Consider the following 16,648-nt stretch of genomic DNA (forward strand, 5'->3'; position numbering starts at 1 on the left):
ATTGTTGTCATTTGATAGCACAAAAAGATTATATATTTAAGATTATTTTTAAAGATGTGAAGATATGATATGATCGTTGAATGGAAAGAGTTTTTTAAAAATTTTATTCAAGGAAATCGTATAATGGATTATGTATATTATACTCGAGTTTATTTAGATTTCACGAAATTTTCAAATAATGTTTCGAATTATTTAATATAAAACGTAAACGTTTATCGATATAAAAAAAAATCAACCTGTCAGAGTGACATTCGAGAGAAGTTTTGACCAATGAGAAAGAGAGGTTAAATATTTTCGCGACACGTGAAAACGATAGCACGCCGGAAACAGGATTTCACGGTTGTTCGCGATTGGAATGGCGATGTCGGAAGTCCGGCTCGTCGGACGAAATTCAAAACACATTCGAAACGTCATAAATAAAAAGCTATCGAGGTTAGTATGGAAGCAAAAAAAAAAAAAAAAAAGAGAGAAAGAAAAAAAAAGGGGGAAAAAATATTTCTGAATACTTTCGTTATATTATTCCATACAATAGTCATACAATCTCTCCTTAACAACAATTCGTTTCTCAACAATTGTGAGATAAAATTCAATAGAATTTAAACATCGAACAAATTTTGAACAAATATTTCTTTCTTTTCTTGAAACTTTATTTTTCTTGAGAACGAAAAATAAAATATTTCTTGAAAATCAATACAAATAAATCTTTAATTATACTTCATATCTTTTTAACTATGATAAATTGCTAAACATTTGATCATTTAAAATTATTTTCTCACGTTAATTCGCCAAAACAAAATCTCTCCAAGGTCTGCATGGATAATTACGATAATTTAATTTCCTCGCTCGAACATATTTACGGTCGAAAACTTGCTTACTTGTTTCTCACCATGCAACTGTGTAATAAGTGAAACGCTGGCAACACTGTTTTTTTGAAATACGCGAGTCTACGTGTCTCTATGCGTTGCTTTATTACTGAAGGGACTTACAAGCATTACTTATGATAACCTCGTAATATATAATATGCTCCAGCTGTGCACCAAATAAACCACGTGGAAGATGCCTCTCTCTTCTTTTCCTTATTCTTTTTTTTCTTTCTTTCTTTCATTTATGTCTCACGCGTATGTTCCCCCTTAATTACGACCGTTAACTAATTCCTTTTAAAATAAATATGTTAAACGCACCAAGATTATTGTTAATCGCGGGTCCTGTGTAACGAGAACGTCTTTTGTTTCTTTGGTTGAATTTAGTTGCTTCCGTAGATGTAATGTGCTCGGCAAAAAGGAACGAAATATGAAATTTTCGCATAATACGTATTTTGCATTGTTAACTTTATGTTTTCATATATTATTACATTTTAATGAAATTGTATAAAATTTTAATTCTAATATAATTATCTTTAGGAATTTTTAGCATAATAATTGTTTTTTTCGCATTGTTCGTTGCTTCGTTATTTTTATCATGTTACAATTAAATTATTATTTTAATTTTATTAACACGTAATTTGGGAAACGTATTATCACGAATATTTAGTAAAATAATATAACAATTGTTTGATATAACAACTCTAATTTTTTTTTTGCATTGTTAGCTTTATATTTTTTCACAATATCATATTTTATTTCTAACGCACAGTTACACGGCAAAATTGTAAATTTTTGTATGAAATTTGTTTTTAACGAAATATTTAAACATTTAGAAATTTTTATACATGGAAATTTCGATATAAGGATGGAATTATATGCGTGTTTTTAACATCGCTAAATTTATCGTGTAATTTGGTTAATAATCGATTCTAATTCCGCGCGGAAATATCACAAATAAAATATGGATATTTCAATTAAGTCATCTCATAAAGAGATGAATATATTTAAATGAACAAAATAGCTCTATCCTCGTCCATACCACCATCTTGCATCGTCCAATGCAAATTTCAATTAACCTCATAATAAATGAACCTCAATCTTTTGAAATTTTTATATTTTCTGTTTATTTTCATAGAATCGATTATTTTCATAGAATCGAATCGATCTAAATCTACTTTACGAATATTAACACTCCACATTAACGTGTAATAATTTACATCAAATAACCTATATAACCAAAGCTACTTTATTTTAATAATCATTTATTTCGCACTATCGATTTTTCTCTAACTCCAACTTCAAACCATTCCATCACAATAGGATATTTGGAAATCTCTATCGTTTAAAACAAGCAGAAAAGTTGTTATACGAAAATCTCGTTCGAGATCTATTTTATCAAATTATTTATTTTCACGTTAAATGAAGCGAGGCGACGACAGAGTTCGCTAGTCTCGCTCCATTTCCATCTTCAATTGCTCATAACTCGATAAATAAACTCGATCGAAATTTTTGCACTTTCCTCTTTATCTTCGCCTCGATATTTAATTATCAATTTTCTTCTCCATAATCCCAACCATCAAACCATTTTCACAATTTAGAATATTAATATATATCCTTGAAGAATCGATCCTAAAGATCGAGACAAAAATATTTAAACGAAAATTATTTTCGCTTTCAGAATATTAACGTATAATAATTCACATCGAATAACATATAATCTAAAATATACTTTCTCTTTAATGATCAACTTATTTCTATAACTATACAATATATGTAACCCTATCTATATAACATACACATCCAAAAGAACCGAAAATTGAAGAATCCAAAATTTTGAAAATTAATCCATCGACCACGAGGTATTATATATATATAACGAAAATTATTCGCATTCGAAGGAACTTGGCATTCGTACGGAGGAGGAGGGACAGGTTTTTCGCGACGAGCGGGAAACGAGATTTCGCGGTCGCTCGGCGTCGAGATGGCAATGCCAGAAGCGTCGAGCGGTCCGTCAAAATTCCGAATATTCACGTCGCCTAGGTGTAGGGCCCTCCTGGCGCATACCGGTGTGCGGCTCGAGTACGGCTCGCGCAAAAAATATGTGTAATTAAAACTCGACGCTCCGGGGGATGCTCCGCGTACAGGCGTGCGGGTGAAGGGGAGGAGAAGGAGAGGCGTAAAGGGGTGGAAAGCGATAGAGAGACGTCCAGACGACACAGGCGTAAAGGTTAGGAGGACGGAATAATCAGGGGCTCGAGAAGAGGCGAATGTGACGATTTCGAGACCTCTTTCTCCCTCTTTCTCTTTCTTTCGGGGGTGAGTAGTTGCTGCAACAACAACCGTTTTCAGGGATTGGTTTTTGGGAAATGTTGAAACGTATTTTTTTATTTTTTGGAAATCTTGAAAACGATATTTCAAATTATTTAACACGCGTGCATTGAAGTATCGGTGTGGAAATTTGAAATATCGAAACGTAAGAATTAGTGGCCGATGTATTTTGGAAATAATATCGGAAAGAAAGAATTCTTTGGAGATATCGAAATGTTGTTACAAAATTTTCGAGTATTTTCAGTTTCATCCGAATATTTCCTACCTCGTTCTCTGAAAAGTGTTATTAAAAAAAGAAATTTATTTATTGCTCCGTTTATTTACCGCTCTTGAAAAGTTCCAAATATCCAATCAAAATCTTTCCAATATTTGATTAGAGCTCCACGAGACGTCCTAAAGATCTTTAAAATTTCACGTGCACGTTTATTAACATTCCCAAGATCATCAAGATCATCACATTCAGTGATCACAGATCACAATTAAAAAAAGAACCCCAGCGTGTCGTAACATCCCACGATCGAAATTCACGTGCAGACAGTTATCCAAGATGTGCGACAAGCGTCTGTGCGCGTGCGAGAGGAAGGTCCATCCAGGCTTCATGAACCCCTTCGACGATCGGGTGAAAGCCCTCGACGAGGCGTACGAAAATTACAGCAAGGTGGAGAGCCGCTCGTTGCTGAAAAAATACTTGACCAGAGACGTGTTCAACATGCTCAAATCGCGTTTGACGAACACCGAATCCTCTTTGATGGACGTGATACAATCGGGCCTGAAGAACCTGGACTCGAACGTCGGTGTATACGCCCCTGACCAGCACGCTTACAGCGTGTTCGCGCCACTGTTCAACCCCGTGATCGAAGAGTATCACAGCGGGTTCACGCCGGAGGACGTGCACCCCCCGCTGAACTGGGGCGACCCTGACAAGTTGGGCAACCTCGATCCCGAGGGAGAGTTCATCATCTCGACGAGGATCCGTTGCGCGAGGTCGGTCAACGGATATCCGCTGAATCCAACGATGACCAAGTCCCACTATCAGGAGTTGGAGGCGAAGGTATGTGTAAGATTTCTCTGATTTCTTCCCTGTTTGAGTTAATAAGCCAGGTGTTAACGATTTGATAGATTTTTTAGATAGATAGGATTTTTTTATATAAGTCTTTAATTGGATATTTAATTGCTTGATAATTAATTTATTTTTCTATAGTAGGGTAGCCTAATGCTAGTTTTTTATAATTTCTATTAGATTTAATTATGATTATTAATGATTAATTCTAAATTTCACTTTAAATCAAAATATATTTGATTGTAATTTAATTTATTAATGTTAATTTTATTAGAACAAATTAATTTATAAATCAAGTTTAACTATAAGTTTAAGTTTTTGAAAGATTTGATAGATAGTGTGTTATTGTAGTATGTTATTGGAATTTGGAAGGAAAGAAAATGTGGATAAAATAAAAATAATGGTGAGTGGAGGAGAATTAATGATTTGTGCTAATTTTAAAGGATTTGTGTTTTTGTATGATTTTGTGTAAGTATTTGTATAAGTTTTTAAAGACTTATTAGAGTTTTGAAGCAAAGAGGTTTATAAATCTTATGGAAATAATAATGAGTGGAAAATTAATGTATAATTTTGTGATGAGTAAAAGCGGACTAGTATTTGTACAAATTTAAAAAAATTATCATATTTTTATGATGGTAGAGCTATATTATTATTAATTTGAAGGCAAAAGTACGAGAAAGAATAATCTTCTCTCTATTTGAATTAATAAAAGACATAATATATTAAAATTTATTAAAATTTAAAATGTGTAAATAGAAAATTATTTGTATAAATTTTAAAAGAGTTTTGTATTTTTTTGACAGTGGAAATATATTAGAATTTAGAGACAAAGAGTAGAGCACGAATATCTACTTACTTGTAATGAATTTCATAATTAAAATTATTTTTCATAGAAATCTTTAAGCCTTTCGAATTCCACAAATTTAAAAATATCCACAAAAAAAAAACAACGAGTACACGATAAAGAAGACAGGAAGAAACAAGATCGATATCTTTACACAGAATTGTGTTTCGCGTCAGTGATGTTAAATGAAGGCGCACAAACGTGCACGTAGCTAATTGATTCCTGCTAGCTCGAAAATCCTCCTCCGTTAAGGCATATAATTGCTTTTTCTAATCGCGTTTTATCCGCTTTGTTTGTCCACTGAACAGAAGCGAACTATATAAATTTCCCAAGCAAAACCAAAGCCTCTGCGAATGTCCTTTCTAATCTGTGTACTACTTTTAATCTCTTTCTTTTATCTCCTCCTCTTCTCTCCCTTTTTATATCTTTTTTCCACTCGTGTTTCTCCTCTAATTCCTCCTTTTTTTTTCTTTTTCCAGGTGCAACAAATCTTGAACGCGTTGGAGGGCGAACTGAAGGGGAATTATTACAGTTTGATCAAGATGGACAAGATAACCCAACAACGACTGATAGACGATCATTTCCTGTTCAAAGAGGGCGATCGATTTTTAGAGGCGGCCAATGCCAATAGGTTCTGGCCAGTCGGTGAGTAATGATCACGTTCACCTCTAGCTACCTGCTCCTAACTTTTTTTTCCCAACTTGGCACAGATCAACCTCTAAAACTGTTCGAAATTTATCGTCCCATCCATTGTTCAACTCGGTATCCACTTTAGGACAGCGATTTTTAATCCTTTTTATCTCACGATGAGTGTAAAGTAATTAACAGATTGCGAATTTTTATGCAAAAAATTGAGATTTTTTATAAGGGCAATTGGTGAAAATTTAGGTAGGAATTGGTAATTGATATTTTTTTATGAATATAATCTATTTTTAAATCTTTAATCGCAAGGCTTTGATCGATCATTTTAAATAAAACGTTATTAACAACGTTTTGAACATCAATTATCATAAATTCAATATTTCACAGCTTCGAAACAAATCTAGGTAACATTAATAAAACATTTTAATAATTTTTTAATAAAGAGGAAGGAAGGTAATCTCTGTCTAACCTATGTCAAGATCGCAGCTGATTCCCTTAAATCGTATTAATTACCATCTTTCTTTCACTTTTTTAATAACTATCTTTTAAAATAACTATTTTTTCTAACTATTTTCATCTATTCACGATATAAAAATGATACGTAAAATTATTCAGAACAATAATTATTTATCACATAATTATTCCTTACGCATGAATAAATGTTGAATAAATTGGGTATCGATCTTAAATTAAAAATCGTTGTTCTAAGATCTTACGTCACTCACATCGAATATTTATAGTAATGACTAATGCAATGTCGAGAAACGATTCGACGATGGCCTCAGAATTCTCGAGACGCAGATTAATGAGTCTCGATGGAGTTGCAAGTTTTAATTTTATTCTGCCACACCAGCTGGCGCCCTCCGCGTGTCAGTAATTAGATCGTAAGTTGAGGTGAATTTCATTCTTCCTGGGAATATTTTCTTGGGATTGTTGAGATATTTTTTTTAATTTTTTTTTAGTTTTCGTTGAATTCAGTGTTATTGAGATTCTAGTGAGAGAAAGGCACGTATCGTATAAATTTACAATATTACTTTGTATTAATTTTTCCATAATATATCCTACTTTCCTGAATATTATTCTGAATATTTTTAAAAATTATTATAAAATAAAATAAAAATAAGGATATTTTTTTACAATTTATTTTTATTTTTTTATTTTAACAATTCGTTGATGTAAAAATTTTAAAAAAGATCCGAAACTAACCAACTTGATTTGATTTAGAAGTTTTAGTTAAGTTATAATGAAAAATGATTTTTTATGAATAATTATCATGAGAAACGGTAAATACTATCGATACTATTATTATAGTATCAATTTTATTCTCTGTATTACATTTCGAAACTCGTTCGAGACACGTACTACGTTATTTCGAATCTATTTGTTGATTTATCGATTGACACGAGACGAGAGATCGTTGTGTATATACCTTACGAATACAATTTGCGAAACTGTGTGCAGATACTTCAAGAAACAAGTCATGAGACCGCAGTATCTCGAGGAAGAAATTTTGAGGTTAACACGATAATCCAACTAAAAATTTATGAGAATGGAATTTATTTGATTATATTATTTGATTAACACATCGAAAATCTTTAATCTTTCAACGAACTTTCTTTAATTAAATGATAAAAGAAGAAGGAAATCGTGCATTGTTCGAATAATTTCTTTTCGTTTAATCCCATATACTGTATACTTCTCTATACTATAAATTAATATCACGAGTTGATATCGATGATTTAATATCTTTCTTCTTGATTCAAATTACTAAATATTATATTCTGGAATGTGATTGAATTTGTTGTGATAATCTTACACTTTCATTTACAGATTAAATATATTGTTGCAAATAAGAATTATTCGAATTACTAATAATATTTCTTTTCATAGTTTTTAAAAATTAATAAATCGACCATAATAAAAAATTAACATTATTTTTCCTTAGCAAAATTAATTCTAAAATATTTTACGAGTTAAATACATTTTGTATAAACATTAAATATTTTATTTTTGCTAGATTTTTAAAATGAAGTGTGTAATACATGTTTAAATACATTCTTTTTCTTTTTTTACTTGATTCGAGTCTCGAGAGACACCGCTGTAATAGTCCGAGTGATTTTCGCGCGGGAAATTCAAACGTGTCGTTCGATTTAAGGATCACTGTGGTTGGCGTAAAACATTCAATTACAATTGGCGTAAGTTCCTTCAGCTCGTTTGAAAACATTAATCCGTGGATAAAGCCAAATGCTCGAAATTGGGCTTGGTTCAAGTTTAAACGAAGATTAAACCGAAAGTTTCGTGGATTAGGCGGAGTACCGAAGTGTGGTGTACCGAGTTAACAAAATGGCGAGTTGACGGGTGTCACGACAGGTCCACTTGTTTGTTGATTTTCATCGTTGATTCTCTTGCCCGTGAAATGAAAATAATTCGATACATTTCATTGGATTTTCAATCAATCATCCTGAGAGTCGTAAAAATGAACCGTTTCCAGAAATAAATAGAGAAAGAATGAGATCTGATTTGAAAATAAAATAAAATAAAAAATATATTATCATATAGCAAAGTTGTATTATCTGTGATCCTGAGCATGATATCGAAGCATGTTGTTATGTTAAATAAAAATGTCGTTATTTGTTATTCGTAGATAGAACGAAATAATGAAAGATTTGAAAGTAAACAAGAATTGGAATTATATAAGCAAAATTATTATATTATAAAGAAAATTGAGGGAAAAATTAAATCTAATTAAAATGAAAAATAACGAAATTATTTATCCACGATTTTGTGTTTCATGATAAAATATATATTATAATTTACATTCTCAGAAAGAATGAAAAAATTAAATGTAATTAAAATAAAATGAAAAACATTTATTTGCGATAATTTTTTAAAACTATCTATATGACGAGGGAAAATTTGTTTAAACGAAATTCCTATTCGATGAATTTTGAATTCTACAGAGGAATACGTTTTGAGATGTATCGTTATTTTTACTTCCGTTTGCTTTAATAAAATCTTGCATCGAGGGAAAATTGTTGCGGAAATGAAAATTTCTCGATAATTCTTTGTATTTGAGGTATATTCACACAAATGCAAATACAAATGCAAATTACGTACATTGGGATCTCCACGTAAATTTTGCATCGTTTACTTTTACGGGAATTTTGGTTTTGATAATCAAAAAAAATTTACTGACATTATCGAAACATTATTGTTAAATCATGTTTTTTTCCATTTTTTCCTTTTCTCTTTCGAATCAACTATAATAACTACCCATTAGAGGATAATTAATTATAATAATTGAAATAACGTGATAAATTTCGATATATATATATATATATATAAACTTAATTTCTTGAAAAATTATAATTTTCCATATCCTTTATCTCTTCATTTTAAATTTAGACATTCCCAGTTTAATTAAAAATTCCAATACCTCGAAATTCTCTAACAACCTTCTCACTGCTATTATCAGCTGTAATTCGAAGTTTCAGAAGTTCCATGAAAATTCAAAATCGGCATAATCTGTGCAATGGAACGTATTATTTAAATTCCTTTTTTCCTCTTCGAGACCCCTCCAATAATGAATAAAACTTGCCTTCTATAGCACTTTTACGATAGATAAAAAAAAAAAAAGAAAAATATCACATTCAATTTTCAGAAACTAATTTCACAGAGAACTATCTTCTACCTAATTAATAATCCAAATAATCAAAGATAAATTTCTCCAAATTTATTAGGAGAATAATCACAATTTCAAAAATATTTTTTTATTTTTTTTACACGATTACAATCCAATAAAGGATCGAAGACAAATTTCTTATTGGAGAATGATCAGCCGCGAGAATCAATTCCACAGAAAATTTACTTTGTATCTAAAAGCAAATTTTTAATTCTCCCCTTCCATCGCTGCTCGGTCGGTAAAAAGTAACTCTTCGAGCGAGAGGATTCAAAGATATTCGCTCTCGAATCGAAAGCGATCCGGCCACCCCTTGCGGGTTGCCAGAAAGCCGACTAAGGGTCCCGTGATTAAGTGAATTTGCATTAGCGATTTTCATCGCGATGGCCTTGGCAAATCTCTTTACCGTCGAGATTAAACGGCTCAAAAGGGTTAAGGGACATTAAAGGGACTGGGGCGCGTGTACAGGGGGCGGAGGGGTGAATCAGCTATTCGAAAGCGGGAGGTTTTCTCGTCCTCCCCTTATCGCGTGATGTATATACTTCGCCTACATTACTTATTGCGGCCACTTGTCCTTCGTAATCACGAGGTTTATTATAAACTTGTTGACGCGATGATGCATTATTAAACGAGGTTTTTGGTAATAAAGTGTTCCAAAGTGAAGTTGGTGGGTGAAAAAAAAATTTTGAGATCGATCGATATTTCTTTATCGGTTGAGTATTTTGGGGAAACAGATCCGTAAGTACTTTGTTAGATATTTTCCCAACGCTAGTGAAATATTGGTTAATTTTCACTTGTTCGATTCCCCTTACGAATCGTCGTTAATTTAAATCTAACTTCGATAAATTTGAAAAATGAAGTAATCGAAGAAGAATTTTTTAAATTTTGATTATCGTGCAAATTTTTATCGAAAAGATAAAATAGAATAATGGAAGAAGCGTCGTTTCTAGAAATTTTGTGGAAATTCTCTTCTCCTTTTTTTCCCTTCCCCTTCATTGGCATCGTAACTACTCGCTTTTATTTCTTTGAACCGGACTGATAACAGATTGCCTTTGCAAGTGACCACGTTGCTCGTTATTTACGAACGTTGCAGCTTCGATCAAATTATTTCCCCCCCTCCTCCTCTCTGCCCCCTTTCGAACAGTGTTTCAGTCGAAGAATCGTATTACAATTGTACACGCGTGTTTTGTTTCATATTACTAAGGATTCTTTTGATCGAAGGTTGTACGTATTGTGAAAAGCGAATAAATCGTTGCTTTCTGTTTCTAAATAAATCTCACCTTATGAAAATATATTTCATCGTATAAAATTGTTACTGAGATCCAACTTAATAAATACCTTTAATACGTGTATTGTATTTTTAGGTTAGCTCAGTTTCGATAATTTAATTGTATTAATTATTCGAAAAATTCTTGTTTGATTTTCTTTGATAAAAGTGGAATTGACTTTCAATAGATTGTTATGTATATTTTTGTTCTAAGTTTTTAATTTATTCTTTGCCATCAAAGGAGATTTTGTTTTCAAGACTATATAATAAGTATAGAAAGATGATTTAGCTTAGAATTACATGAAATCTCAAATGTAACAGAGTTCTTTGTAGTTAGGAATATGTAGAGATCATGTATGAAGATGAAATTTGTTTTTCTTCGTGGAATCTGTGTTATTCTAATATTGATATTAGAAGGTTCTTAATATCAAATCAGAGATTTGTATAAATGAAAATTATTGTAGAATTGAGAATAAAGAAAAAGATTAAGAGAGAAGAGAAATCAACATTTTCAACACGTACGAGAGCGAAAGTTATATTTATAAAATTCGATACGTTTCCCCCATGATACGAGCATAAACTTATTATTTATACGAAAAATGTCACAAGTTAAATTTGGATTGCAACATCCTTGAAATTGTTACATTACAAATTCATCGATATCACTGAATTTACATCAGAAAGCTAATAATAATGTAAATAAATATTAAAAATTTTCCTAATCTAACCTCTCAAACATCTTTCAATTTTTTGAAAATATTTGTATAAAAGAAATTTGACATTTAAAAAGAGTATTGAAAATGAAATTAAGTTTAAAATTTATTCTAAACATATTAATGTAACATATTAAGGATAAAAAAAGAATAAAATTCAAGGCAATAGTAAATGAAAACATGAGATCTGGGATAAAAAATTCTTTATTTCTAAATCTAACCTCTCGAACATCTTAAATTTAACATCTACGATTTAATTTTTTTAAAATTAGAAAATATTTCTATAAAAGAATATTGATCGATCGACATTTAAGAAAAATATCGAAAAATGAGGTTAAGTTTAAAATTTATCCTCAAATATGACATTAATGTAAGAATAAAAAAAAAAGAATAAATTTCAAGGCAGTGAAAATATAAAGAAAAAAGAATCCAAGAGTTGTATCGAATTTCCATCCCCACGATTGAAACAGTGAGTGAAAACATTAGATCCGGGATAAAAGAAAATTTCCCATTTCTCTCTATTCCTTTGCAAACCTGAGGGGTCACGTGTGCGTGGAAGAATGGAACATTAATAATTCAATTCCACGAGTTGCCCGAGGCAAATGGAAACGCAGTCGTAAACCGAACCACTTTCGATTATCTTTGAATCGACACTGGATTTACTCAGTTTTCGCGGAAGAAAACACGCGCTCGGAAGGAAATCGAGAAATGACGCAATATACGACGTAGATAACCTTCGACATCTTTGGAAATGGATTTACAAATATATTTAGAATTTTACATAGTTTAATAAAATATATAACTTACTTTCTGTTTATTTTCATAGGAAATAAACATTTTGAAAATAAACTAGAGTGATAGAATTTTATTTTCGAAATATTAAAAAGTTTTAGGTTATATTCATTCGATATTACGAATGTTTTGATTTTTCAAGAGAAATTCTTCGCTCCATTTAATATTTATTATAATAATATTATATCAATAGACGAGAGACACAATTCAAAAAAAAGGAAAATTGCCTCACAGCGTCTTCTCTCCCTAATTTCCAGGCAGAGGTATATTCTACAACGACTCGAAAACTTTTCTCGTCTGGTGCAACGAAGAGGATCACCTACGTCTAATATCGATGCAGAAAGGCGGAGATCTGGCAGCCGTGTACTCGAGACTCGTTAAAGGGGCCACCGAAGTCGGCAAAAATATACCATTCTCGCGGCATCGTCGGCTGGGTTACCTAACCTTCTGCCCGACCAACCTTGGAACAACGATCAGGGCCTCCGTTCACGCCCGGTTCCCCAAATTGAACGCTAATCCCGAAAGATTCCACGAAATAGCGAATATGTACAATCTTCAGGTGAGAGACCATTTTCTATTTCCTTTCCATTCTTTCTATTTTTTTCGACTCAAATCTATTTTGAAAATAGAGAAATTTCAAATCAATTTATTTTTTCTATTGATTATGACCGATTTGAGACTCGAGATATTTCTGACTATTTATCATGGTTTTTTAATCGAGTTAATCTATATTTGTCTTTGATCTATATTTTGATAATGATTTTTCATTGATCTATTCTACTTTTCTGAATAGTGATTTTTTTGTATCTATCTATGGCTTACTTGCACTTCTTGTCTAACCAATGGCTGATGTGTACTACTGTCAAGATCATAACCGTTCTAACCTAAATGAAGATTATCGTAATTTTCCTATCTAATTATACGTATCATAAATCATGTTCGTTATAATATTCTCCTTTAATCGATTCTACGATAATTATTTTTCGATAAAATAATTTCCGCGTAATTTAATAAATTTCTTAATGGTTCGAAAATATTTCAACGGTTATTTGAAAAATCATAAATTCGCGCCGCGAAATCGGAAAATAAGTAAACGAGGAAATAATATCGAGATACCGCGTAATTATCATTGTCGAACATTGTTATTCATCGTTGAAATGCTAATGAAACGCAACAAGTATCGCAGGTGGATTAATGTTAATACGAAATATTTATATCCTTCGTATTATTGACCGAGCGCAGCAACGATGCTTATATAAATCCCAAGTGTATACAACGTAAACTATAGTTGCGAAACGAGATGCGCAAACAGCCAGTTATGAATATTCCGTTTACGAGGAAAATATTTGAATAGATCTTCCTTGTTTATAGGCAAAAGAATCTATGAAATATAAAAGCATTGTTTTTTTTCTTTAGGTTATGCGTGGACCAGTTTTATTGGAATTCCCTAGAATTCCCTAGATAACTGTAATATGATTAAACGCGATAAAATATCTCTAGCTTTTCTTGTTAAATGCATCGCGTAGAAGAAAAGTGGCAAATAAATTTTCGAGGGAAAAAATATTATTTAGAAAAATTACAAATCTCGTGGAAATTATGAGAAATGATGAATTAATATCTTGTTAATCATTTCTCTTATCAAGCATACTTAGTAATTTCAGTTTTGTTCTTTTCAAAATTTTTTCTCTAATTTTATTTTTATTTTTCTTTTTTTAAATTGTTCATATTCATTTAAATTGAGAGAAAAAAAGAGATATTCGAGATTCTCGCATAACATTTCCTGTTCGAAAGTTGGTTTGAAAATTGTTGTTCTACCATCGATTGCTGAATTTTCACTTTCAGCTTGAAGAGTGGGGTCGACCGCAGCCAGGGAATGTATAATTAATTATTTGTTCGTTAACTGCTCGGTAAAATCTGAAATTTTCAACGTTTCTGTGATACTAATTACGATGAATTTAATTTGCTTGAATTTTCAATTTTGTTATTCTGTTACGACGAGGAAGATGTTGTGTCAAACGTTGCATTAAACGTTACAATTGATTCACACTCGTAACGGGAACAATTTTATTATAAAAATTGATTAAAAAAAAAGATAAAAAGAAAATTTCAACAAGAGATTGCAAACAAATTATTATATGCATTAATTTTCAACTGCGTTTTCACTTATTTTGGAAAAATTCACTATGAAATTATAGAAAATTAAATTTACAATGAAAATAGAATAATAAATAATTAATTATAATTAATTCAAATGTAATATTATTTTTTATTTTTATATTATTTTTGTTATTCTATGCTTTATTCATAATGTATATCCTGCAATGTATATAATGTATTCTTCTTTGTTTTTGAAATTTGAAATTTAATATGCAATTGTTATTAATTAGTCATGAAGATATTCACATATATAATTGAATATAAATAGATTTCTAGCGAACGTGTATGTTTGTATATACAATTTGGAATAATATTTGGAATATTTAGATTGAAACGATAATTCGTTCACACGTTAAATTTCTCATTATTTATATAATTATCATATCATTTTCAGAAAATTATTCATATAAAATATACAAAATACACGAGAGATGAGTTTATCGTGATCACAAGTTTATCCATTAATAAATTATTTAAATAACATATTGTTTAAGAATATAGAACGTTGAAAAATTTTTTTTAAAAAAGAGAGTTTGTATCGACTCAAAGCTATATATATATTGAATCGAATAGATGATTTAAAATAAAAAATTATGGATTAGGATAATTTATAATAATATCCTAATAAATAATAAAATTAGAGTCACGTGATCAAAACCTAGGGATTTATTTGAAAACTTGAAAATCTGATATATAATACAATAGAGAATACAATACAAATACAATCATACAATTAAAATCGTAGGACAATTGGAATTGAATTGATGATACTTAGGTTAGAAATTTGAGAATGCGATAGAGGTCACTGAATAGAAACACACAATCAAAATCGAGAGTATGAGGATTAAATTACATGTCCTGCAGTTTGTGAATCCAGGACAATGCAATAAAGGATATTAAATGGAATTGCATGATTAAAATCTGGGAGAATTAGAGTCAAATTTGGGTATCTAAGAATGCAATAGGGAATACTAAATAGAGCCATGTTATCAAAATCTAGGGGAATCAGAGTTGAATTAATGGGTTCCTAGATCATGAGTCTGGGATGCAATAAGGGATACCAAATCGAATTACACGATTAAAATCTAGGGGAATCAGGGTCGAATTAGGGATCCCTAGATCAACAATCCTAGAACTAGTAGAGGATAATAAATAAAATCGTGTGATAGAAATCTATGAAAATTATGATTAAATTATAAGATCCTTAAAAATCTGCGACATAATGCATATAGAGGACTATTCTAAATATAATTACGTGATCAAAATCTGAGAAGATCAGAGCCGAATTAGGGATCCCCAGATCGACAATCCAAGAACGGTAGTAGAAGATACTAAATGATATCGTGTGATGGAAATCTATGGAAATCATGATTGAATTATCCTTAGATTAGATATCTGCGACGTAATGCAATAGAGGACTTTAAATATAAATACGTGATCAAAATCTAGGGGAATCTGGGTCGATGTTGGGGATCCCTAGAAACTTTTTACAACGCATTATAAATAGAGTTCTAAAAATTCATTAAATTAAGAACCATGTGCAATATATATAGGATTAAACCCATCAACGATTAAATATTTAGATAAGAGGCACAAGGGGTGAACACACCGAGGGCGAAGAAGGCGTATTCGACATCAGCAACAAACGTCGGTTGGGTTTGACCGAGAACGACGTGGTTTCCGAGATGAGAATCGGGATTCTGGAGCTGGTCAAAGAGGAGAAACGATTGCAAGAGTCTGAATAACGCGTGTCGAACCGAAGAGTGTATAACCGGATAACAATCGGGTGAAAACTGTTTCCAATTCACCCTCTCTTATAAATCGAAATATATCTAAACCACGTATCGATTAATACTCCTCCACGAGTCGACAATACGTTTCCGTTACGGGCACACATCGAAGAACACGAACCATTTCATAGGTAGTTATCGACAAGCTGGAGCAGTGCTTGTCCATGCTCGAAATATCCTGCAACAGTCTCTCTCTCTTTTTTTTTCTCTTGTTATAAAAACGAAGAAATATCGATCCTTTATTAACTTCTGATAATATTGTTGTACAATGGTTTGAAATAAAGGTTATCTTTATGGAGGAACTTGTATATCCTGTTCTTTTTATCTAAAGTTAATCTTGGAATTTGATGATCATGAATAATTCTTGGTTCTTGAATGAGGACCATTTGATAATGTAATAAAAAGTTTTTGAAGTATTTATTAATTTTTTTGATCACTATGTTTTGAGTAAATTTGGAAATAATGAATAAGTTAAATACAAATCAAAAAATATAATCCTTGCTATAACGATAC

At 31.2% G+C, this 16,648-nt stretch overlaps 1 protein-coding gene across 1 annotated transcript in view; it reads left to right on the forward strand.

The window, feature by feature from the left end:
- The window catches only part of LOC107994863 (arginine kinase-like), a 47,187-nt gene extending 30,744 nt beyond the window's left edge, over positions 1-16,443 (forward strand). Inside the window, exons 4-7 of the mRNA XM_028665307.2 lie at positions 3,726-4,242; positions 5,575-5,740; positions 12,446-12,747; positions 15,929-16,443. Coding sequence (XP_028521108.2) covers positions 3,726-4,242; positions 5,575-5,740; positions 12,446-12,747; positions 15,929-16,090 — 1,147 coding nt within the window. The 3' untranslated portion in view covers positions 16,091-16,443. The remainder of the gene's footprint in view (positions 1-3,725; positions 4,243-5,574; positions 5,741-12,445; positions 12,748-15,928) is intronic.
- The last annotated feature ends 205 nt before the right edge of the window (positions 16,444-16,648 follow it).

This window comes from Apis cerana, linkage group LG1 (assembly GCF_029169275.1).
Source record: "Apis cerana isolate GH-2021 linkage group LG1, AcerK_1.0, whole genome shotgun sequence".
Lineage (NCBI taxonomy): Eukaryota > Metazoa > Arthropoda > Insecta > Hymenoptera > Apidae > Apis > Apis cerana.